The 8,467-nt window shown below is 54.0% G+C and overlaps 4 protein-coding genes across 4 annotated transcripts; 1 reads left to right on the top strand and 3 right to left on the bottom strand.

Annotated features, from left to right (window-relative positions):
* Positions 1–52: 52 nt before the first annotated feature.
* Positions 53–2,512, bottom strand: BDZ99DRAFT_430044 (Xanthine/uracil permease). Its single transcript, XM_033717239.1, has 5 exons — positions 2,403–2,512; positions 2,149–2,312; positions 1,162–2,096; positions 806–1,107; positions 53–754 (listed from the first exon to the last, which is right to left on the bottom strand). Exons 1-5 carry the CDS (start codon positions 2,495–2,497, stop codon positions 457–459), a joined length of 1,794 nt encoding a protein of 597 aa, XP_033568335.1. The 5' UTR covers positions 2,498–2,512; the 3' UTR covers positions 53–456.
* On the bottom strand, positions 2,474–3,255 carry BDZ99DRAFT_239282 (uncharacterized protein). Its single transcript, XM_033713589.1, has one exon. The coding sequence runs from the start codon at positions 3,023–3,025 to the stop codon at positions 2,570–2,572; it is 456 nt and encodes a 151-aa protein (XP_033568334.1). The 5' UTR covers positions 3,026–3,255; the 3' UTR covers positions 2,474–2,569.
* Positions 3,256–5,704: 2,449 nt separating this feature from the next.
* BDZ99DRAFT_456307 (putative delta-9 desaturase protein A) lies at positions 5,705–7,431 on the top strand (the record flags this gene model as incomplete). The annotated part of the gene is made up of 2 exons (XM_033718473.1): positions 5,705–5,890; positions 5,940–7,431. 2 exons carry the CDS (start codon positions 5,705–5,707, stop codon positions 7,197–7,199), a joined length of 1,446 nt encoding a protein of 481 aa, XP_033568333.1. The 3' UTR covers positions 7,200–7,431.
* A 140-nt stretch (positions 7,432–7,571) lies between these two features.
* Positions 7,572–8,336, bottom strand: BDZ99DRAFT_469695 (uncharacterized protein). The gene is made up of 3 exons (XM_033721557.1): positions 8,194–8,336; positions 8,046–8,123; positions 7,572–7,875 (listed from the first exon to the last, which is right to left on the bottom strand). The coding sequence occupies exons 1-3, from the start codon at positions 8,281–8,283 to the stop codon at positions 7,732–7,734; spliced, it is 312 nt and encodes a 103-aa protein (XP_033568332.1). The 5' UTR covers positions 8,284–8,336; the 3' UTR covers positions 7,572–7,731.
* Positions 8,337–8,467: the final 131 nt, after the last annotated feature.

Raw genomic sequence — 8,467 nt, 5'->3', positions numbered from 1 at the left:
AATTCAGAGGCAAGGAGTCCTAACAAAGGCACAGGGGTCTGATATAATCGCTCAAAAGGAAGCTAATAAACAAATTGAGGGCGAAATGCGTCAAAATAGGAGGCGCCCGGGTGGAAGTGCACGGCAGCAAGCGCGCTGTAGGCGCTGCGGCGAGACAGGACATAATGCTCGTACGTGTCAAAAAGATGAGGAAGTTATTATAGAATAGACTGCAAGTTGAATTAAGTTAATATCTATTAGCGTTGTGGAGCAATCTACGTTCAAAGCTGTTGAGAGTTGATGAGGTGGCCGGCTCGCTTGTGTTGCACGTTATTGCATTTATCCTTGTAACTACCACTCCAACCTATCCTGCACATCTACATGTAATATCCAAACATGCCAAATATCATGAGCGGAACAGTCCACCTCGTACCACCTGGGCCATCTCGGTATACACATAAATCGTACATATACAATCTACTGTGGCTTAGAAGAGGTAGCGATCTCGCCCTCGCTGCTACCCCTCTCAGCATCGAATTCCTTGCTCTTGCGAATGCGGTTCCACTCCTCCTTGTCCGCGGTCTCGTCGATCTCGTTAGCCGTGATCTCAGGCGTCTCCTCATCCTCGATTTCCTCTGGGAGGATGAGGTTAAGGATGAGAGTCAGGAAAGCGGTCAACGCGAAGCCGGTCTCCATGACAAGCACGATGGCGTTGTAGAAGCCGAGGAGGGCGTGGTTGTTGCCTGTGTAGGTGAAGACATAGCTGAACCAGCTGTGGTATTCTTAGTGGTTGTTGCTAAGGCGAATACACGGCTGCGTCACTTACTTAGGGACTAGGGTGGCGCCGAAACCAACTGAAAGACCGCAAGTCAAGACGAAGCGAGTTCGTCGGGTGAAAGGGACGGTAGACATGATACGAACACCAGAAACAGCGACAGCGCTGAAGAGGAAGGTAGTCATACCTCCCAAGACTGCGCTGGGAATAGCGACAAGAGCGGCGGCGAACTTGGCGAAGATACCCATAACTAAGAGCCAAAAGCAGCATGCATAGCCAGCCTTTCGGTTGGCGCACTTGGTAAGAGCGATGACACCGTTGTTCTGTGCGAATGTGCTCATGGGGGTGATGGTCTAAAGAGAGAATTAGAAATAGCGCTTAGACAATGATAGAAACCGAGGACTTACGCAAAGAGCAGCAATGATACCGTTCAGTCCATCGGCCAAAACACCGCCCTGGATGCGAGAGTCGAAAAGCGCGCCATCGACCTCGAGACGAGACACATCGCAGGTGGCGGTGATGTCGCCTATCGCCTCCATGGCAAGCACAATGTAGACAGCTAATAGGGGTAACACTATAGGGCCGTATACACTTAGTTTGAAAGTATGGACCCAAATGAAGGAGGCAGCCGGGGAAGAGTCAATGCTGGAGCGGTCGAAGTAGCCACAAGCAGCAGCGACAATGCAGCCAACCAAGAGGCCAATGACAACGGCTGTGGACTTCATGATCGGGCTTCCAAATCGTTCGCAGAGAATGATAGTGAGGAAGACCAGGAAACCAAGACCGATAAATTGGGCGCTTCCCCAGGGAAGAGCATGGGGAGCATAGATGGTCGGGCAGAGCTGGAAAATACCTGAGGTTGGGCGGGAAGCGCAATCGTTGGAACCTCCGGCCCAGTTCTGGAAGCCAGTCTCGATCAAATGGACGCCAATGAGGGTGACGGTAGGACCAGTAACGAGAGGCGGGAAGAACTTCTTCAAGTATTTTGGCGAAGTGAAAGACATTAGCACTTCGAGCAGGGCACAGCAGGCCGCCGTTCCGATGATTGCTCCGTACCCGTCTGGGCAAGGTAGTTTGGTTCCATCGGCAGCAGTAGGGCAGAATCCGGTAACGTACATCTGAGCCAGAGCACCTGTCGCGACCGGAATTGTGGCGAACGAGGTCCCGACGACTGAAATAAGACCAGTTCCAATGTAGTAGGGAGTCTTATATATGTGGAATCTTGTAATCTGAATGCTCGATAAAATTCCACAGACAATGAGCGAGGTCGAGACTAGGTACTGCTGCAGATTCCCGTCCAGATTTGCGGCATTGCCGAGAATGATGGGTGGAGTAATGATACCTGTAGGAAGTAAGAAGAGGAACTCTAGAATTGTTTGTTTGCAGAAGCATACCAGCCAACATAGAGAGCGCGTGCTGGAAACCTAGCAAAAGCGCCAAGAACACGGGCATCTTATCGTTGAGGCCAAAGAAAGGGGCAGCGCGACGCTCCCTCTTCATGAAGGGAATGTTTGGCATGAATAGGAAGCCATAATCGTATGTTCCAATGAGGCCCTCCCTGTCATGTGTTAGTTCTTGAGTTGCACGGAAAGACGACTTTGACGAATGAGGCAAATAATGGTCGGTAGCAAGGTTTTGAGGAGCTTACTTGGTAGTGAATGCTTTGAAAAAGCTCTTCGCTTTATCACCGAAGCTCCTCTTCGGCGTGGTATCAGGACCAATTCGATCTGGTGAGTCGTCCATGGCAGCGGCAGGGAATGTGCTCGGTAGGTTGGTTGATCACTTTTGAGGGTTTGGTGGAACCTTTATGGTCGTTCAGAGCTTCATGCACTCTCGCTTATCGTGGACACCGAGGCGCTGTATTTGGTATGGTGCAAAGATACAGAAGATTGGCGGTAGATCTTGATAGCTATCAGAGCTTCGATAGCTGCGATGTCCAATAACTGTTGCGAGGAGGAGCGGAACTGGATCGTGTGTGCTGGAACCGATCTTGAGATTCCCTGTTCTGGCGCGATATGTGGTACCGCTGCGGAGTCTGACGCTCCAAAGTCGTAGGAGGCGGAAATAAGCTCTGGCAATTGGAGGATGCTGGCTGGATGGGAAGACTGATTCCGGCTGCACTCCCTCAGGCTTTAATACTGGAGGATGAGAAGTAGATTCATCACGGCCGAGGACTCGCAACACACAATCTTCGCAGCTAAACCCGCTCTCTGCATCCCGCGGGAGCTCCGCCAGGGCCTGGGGATGGTCCAGACAGCGCCCAGGGTGCATCGTGGGCGATGGGACTGTGGGAGCGGCCGACGAGCATCGTTATTCGCCGTAGCGCTGTCACGATGTCCTCGGGGCCAGTGGCTACTCGGTAGCTGCTGGGCGGGAGTCCGGCGATCGAGCAATGCCGTTTGGTAAACGCCTTGGCGGAGAACTGTGATAAGAGGTCTGGAGTCCTGCTAATTGGCTGGAAAAACGGTGCGGTCACGTGATCCGGCCAGCTCCGATGAACAGGTCCCCGACATCGTCGCGGTGCGCAGCAAGTGCCGCGATTTCTGTGGAGAAGGCCCGAAACAAGGGTGCTTCTGGAGCCTCATAGCTCGTGCAAACAAAGCCTTTCGACCGTGTGGTCGCGTTCAGGGCGCCGCATGCCGACACAGCTATCGTCGGGGAGTTGTTGCTACGACGCGACGGTACGACGTCTGTCTTTTCTTCTTCTCTCGGTTTTCTGTGTTGCGTCAGCGGGAGTTGCTCCGAATTCTCTGTAGTCAGGGGCATCCACTGCTCTGCTTCTTGTTCAGATGGCTCGGCTCTGTCATTGATGTCCTAAATGTCTAACTTTGTCGCATTTGCTTCTTGTGCATCAAATCCTATGACCAAAAATGTCTCACTCGATGGGTGCTGCTGCTTCTGTTCGCAGAAGCGTGGAAAAGACGTGGAAGTGTAATTGAGCAGAAGTAAGTTTTGCGATCTCGTTTCCTCTAGACCTTGAGAGTTACTCTGAGAAAGTGCCAATCTGGAGGGGTCCAGTTGTTCTTGTACACGGGCACTACTGACACGACGTGGAGGAAGAATGCCACTATTTACATAACTGTTGTATGCGGACGCCCAATCATTGAGGCCGAGCGCAGATGGACAATATTCCGCAATTCTTAGCGAGGATTTCTCGATTTCGCAGGACACAAGCGCCATAAAGAAGCAACCATTTGGAGATGACAGCTAACTATGGCGTTGGCCAGAGCTTTTCCTTACAGCCTCAGTAGCTTTGATAGGCTCTAAGCATAAGGGTACTGGCGGATCGCAAAGACCGCTTTAACGGAGCCTTTTGAGTTATGGAGTGATGTTTCTCAGTCTCTTTGGGCTGATGTAGAAGACGGAGTAGCAAAGCTGCCAGCCTCTGGAGCTGCTCATACGGTCGTAAGAGACGCATCACGTGGGAGCCTTTGCTATGGACAGACGCCGAGGAAAAGCTGTTGGGACATGCATAGGCCGACAACGAACAACAAAACCATTCCTCTAGGAGATGTGCTTGCGAAACAATTCAATCTAATCTGCTGCAATTGGCTACTTCCCCTCGAGGAAGCCTAGACATACCGAAGGATGATGTTGATGACGACACCATCTCCTCGCGGCGAATATCCACCGAGGCCATCAATCAAGCACTGCAGTTACTATCGAAATCGGGAAGCTGCACAGCGAGGCAGGCAGCGAAATGTTGAGATGCAGCTGCCAGCCAGGCGGAGACGGTTCCTTGAGCTTGACAGAGCGTGTGCTCGGCGGTTGGGCGCTTCCTGAGTTATCAGGCGACCGGTTTGCATGTGATGCACAATGCTAGGGTGCTATATGCCGCAGAACTTCATGCCGAAACTTGGCCCTGTTTTGAGTTACATAGAGGGGTGTGGGGGAGTTTTTAGACTGACTAGGCTTGGCATACACCACCGTGATTTCTTGAGAAGACTCCATCACGTGATGCGATCTAAAGCAATTTGCCACCGAGATTATGTCACGTGACGGAATCTTCTCAGAAATCACGGTGGTATGTTTACAGTTTGTAAGGCTTCCGGGCTTCCTCAGACGGCGCTATCCTGCAGAATTGTGAGTGTGTTGTGCTTGTCAAAGGCGGTCAGTCTACAAGCTCCAGGATAGAGCACTTTGGGCGTGTACTGGGCCAGCAAAAGACGATGACCACGCCAGCAACACGTGAGCATGGTGCTCCCAACGATTTGCAGATCAGAAGTGGAGGAGCCTTGTGGGCCGAGGTCAGCAATCCGACTTCCGGGGCCGCACGAGCATCTTTTTTCCTGGGGTTGGCTCCGGCGTTGTGTGCTGTGGTGCGGCTGTGCGGCCGTGGTTGATAAGGCTGAGCCTCGAGCTTGCAACTTGGTGGGAAAGGGTCCACAAATTCTCCGGGCCCGGCAGGCTCCCGACGCCACCGCTGCCCGCGTACAACCTCGAGAAACGGCGATTCTAGCTGCCTTGGTGGTTATGTATATCACCAAAAGTTGAAATCTGGCCTCTTCGCGGCATGCTCCAGCTCCCGCCCAAGCAGGCAGCGATTTGCCCTCCGCGCGGCCGTGGCGGGAAGGCGAGAGCGGTCGTCATGCAAGGGCCCGACTCGCTTAGCTTGCTGCGTGGGGAGCATCGCGGCTGCTCATGATGTTGTTGGGCTCAACATTTTGGTGACCTGGATCCGGCACTGCAGCCCTTCCTTCCGCCCACCAGCCCTTATTAATAACACGCCCCTCCGCCAACACTCGCCCTCGCTGCACGCATTCTCTGACTGCGGGACTCCTCTGACCACGACATTCCTTCGCTGCGTCTCGTCGCCGCTCGACCACCTCCGAGAAAGTCCCCGACGCCGACAGCTTCTCCGTCCGGTACCTTCCACGTCTGGCCGTCGACGTCAATTTCGATTCTTCACCTCTCCTCTTCGCGGCATCTCCTCTTCGCGGCATCACCAACATGTCTTCTCACCAGCCCGTTGCCGGCATGTCCGCCGTCGACCCCGAATTCCTTTCCTCGCAGCCCCCCAGCATGGCCTCCAAGTCGGAGCCAAACCGCAACCCCAACTACGACCCGAAGAAGCCACACATCACCGACACTCCCATGACACGGAAGAATTGGTACAAACATGTCGATTGGCTAAACGTATGCCTTCTCGAAACCGATTGCGCACGACTCTACTAACAATCTCCAGACATTTTTCATCATTGGTATCCCCATGATGGGCCTTGTCGCCGCCTGGTGGACCCCGCTTCAATTCAAGACCGCCATCTGGACCGTCGTCTACTACTTCTGGACCGGTCTCGGAATCACAGCTGGCTACCACAGGCTCTGGGCTCACAAGTCGTACAGCGCTACTCTGCCCCTGCAGATCTTCCTCGCTGCCGTAGGTGGCGGCGCCGTCGAGGGCTCCATCCGATGGTGGAGCCGTGGCCACCGCGCTCATCATCGCTACACCGACACTGTTAAGGACCCGTACAGCGTTCGCAAGGGCCTCATGTACAGCCACATCGGCTGGATGGTCATGAAGCAGAATCCCAAGCGAATTGGCCGCACCGACATCAGCGACCTGAATGACGACCCCGTTGTTGTTTGGCAGCACAAAAACTACATCAAGGTCGTCCTCTTCATGGGCCTGATCTTCCCAACTCTCGTTGCTGGTATCGGCTGGGGCGACTGGTGGGGCGGCTACATCTACGCCGGAATTCTCCGCATTTTCTTCGTCCAACAGGCCACTTTCTGCGTCAACTCGCTCGCCCACTGGCTCGGCGACCAGCCCTTTGACGACCGCAACTCGCCCCGCGACCATCTCATCACTGCTCTCGTCACCCTCGGCGAAGGTTACCACAACTTCCACCACGAATTCCCGTCAGACTACCGCAATGCCATTGAGTGGTTCCAGTACGACCCCACCAAGTGGAGCATCGCCTTGTGGAGCAAGCTCGGCCTGGCCTACGATTTGAAGCAATTCCGCTCCAACGAGATCGAGAAAGGCCGTGTCCAGCAGAAGCAGAAGAAGCTCGACCAGCAACGCTCTAAGCTCGACTGGGGTGTTCCCCTCGACCAGCTCCCGGTTGTTGAGTGGGAAGACTACGTTGAGCAAGTCGCCAACGGGCGCGGTCTCGTTGCCGTCGCTGGTGTCGTCCATGATGTGTCTGACTTCATTCGCGAACATCCTGGTGGAAAGGCTCTGATCAAGTCCGGCCTCGGCAAGGACGCCACTGCCATGTTCAACGGCGGTGTCTACAACCACTCCAACGCCGCCCACAACCTTCTCTCCACTATGAGAGTCGGTGTCATCCGTGGCGGGTGCGAGGTCGAGATCTGGAAGCGTGCCCAACGGGAGAACAAGGATGTTCAATTCGTCAAGGACGACCAAGGAAACAAGATCATTAGGGCCGGAAACCAGATCACGAAGATCGAGCAGCCCATTGTTAGCGCTAGCGCTGCGTAGACTGGTCTCGACTGTTGGATCTTATTTCCTATTGTCAACATCATATGGCTGAGCGTTCTGGGGCGTTTTCGGGATAGGGCATTACACTTGGAGTGGGAGCGATTGATTATTTTTTTCTTGCTCTCGCTAGATGGTGCCAGCGATGACTGGTTCGTTAGATCACAGGAGTTGTCCAGACGGGCAGTGTTTGACGGCTTTTCGGGTTGATGGGATGAGAAAACGGCGATATGCCTTGCAATGAAGAATACTTTATCCAAAAACCTAACTTTTATGCTTGATGAAGTGACTTGACATTAGTCCTGGCATATACTTACGATAACACAGCGCCTGAGCAGAGCCATCTTCCGCAACACAATCTCACTTTCACAATAGGGGATGATTGACTGGATTTCGGTACCATGCCTTGGTATTCATGTCTACGGAATTCCCTCCCAATCTCTATCCTCCTCCATATCCCTGAAGCCATCTCATTCGATAATGTCTGGTATTACACTAAAAAGCCGAATCTACCACGCCCTCCATATCTGGCCCACTACTTCAACTCCGCCGGCACCGTATCCTTTAGCCCGTGCTTGCTGACCAGCTCGTCTACTTTGGCGACGTACGCCTTCTCGGCGTCCGCGGGGGTGACGCCTTCGTTGACGTACTTTTCCCACTTGGAGCGCTTGGCTTTTCCCTGTGCATTCATGAGCTGTCAGTGGATATCTAGGCGAGGCAAGTGGCGAGGGTTGAAAGGTATAAAGAGGGTATATAGGGGTATAGGCTGGGGAAAGGGGGGGGGGGGGGGGGGGGGGGGGGGGGGGGGGGGGGGGGGGGGGGCGCGGCTGGGTGAGGGGAATTACGCACAGCCAGATCGAACATGCCAGGCTTCGGGGTCGTGGCCAGGTCTTTTTCGGCTTTGGCAATGACGGCGTAGGCGTAGAGCTAGAATCGAGTACTCTATTAGCTTTTGTTCCTTTTCTTCAGTCTTGCATGTGGGATAGAGGAGGCGTACGTCCAGCATGTCGTCGTTGCTCGCGTTCTGCAGGTACGTCGCCTTCTTGTACGCCTTTTCGAATGCGGGGGAGGTGGTGCGGGGGGCCATTGTTGCGGGTGAGTTGGACAGTTTGAAGGGAGTTTCGAGGGAGGAGCTGGAGATTGTTTGGATTTTGGGGTTTGGTGGATGGTGGTGTTTAGGGAAGGAAAGTGTTGGGATGGCGGGGAGGTGCGGGGCTGACGGGCGGGAGTCTGGTGACGTACCTGGGTTTGAGCCGGGGGTGTCAGGCGGC

The sequence above is a fragment of the Mytilinidion resinicola genome (genome assembly GCF_010093595.1).
Source record: "Mytilinidion resinicola strain CBS 304.34 unplaced genomic scaffold BDZ99scaffold_40, whole genome shotgun sequence".
In the NCBI taxonomy this organism is placed as follows: domain Eukaryota; kingdom Fungi; phylum Ascomycota; class Dothideomycetes; order Mytilinidiales; family Mytilinidiaceae; genus Mytilinidion; species Mytilinidion resinicola.
This window is presented reverse-complemented; position numbering and strand designations above follow the sequence as displayed.

Coding starts and splice junctions, on each gene's coding strand:
- BDZ99DRAFT_430044 (XM_033717239.1), bottom strand. CDS start 2,497: ATGGACGACTCACCAGATCGAATTGGTCCTGATACCACGCCGAAGAGG. Junction 2,097..2,148: donor CGCGCTCTCTATGTTGGCTG/GTATGCTTCTGC, acceptor TACTTCCTACAG/GTATCATTACTCCACCCATC. Junction 755..805: donor GGCGCCACCCTAGTCCCTAA/GTAAGTGACGCA, acceptor CTAAGAATACCA/CAGCTGGTTCAGCTATGTCT.
- BDZ99DRAFT_239282 (XM_033713589.1), bottom strand. CDS start 3,025: ATGCACCCTGGGCGCTGTCTGGACCATCCCCAGGCCCTGGCGGAGCTC.
- BDZ99DRAFT_469695 (XM_033721557.1), bottom strand. CDS start 8,283: ATGGCCCCCCGCACCACCTCCCCCGCATTCGAAAAGGCGTACAAGAAG. Junction 8,124..8,193: donor GCAACGACGACATGCTGGAC/GTACGCCTCCTC, acceptor ACTCGATTCTAG/CTCTACGCCTACGCCGTCAT. Junction 7,876..8,045: donor CTGGCATGTTCGATCTGGCT/GTGCGTAATTCC, acceptor ATGAATGCACAG/GGAAAAGCCAAGCGCTCCAA.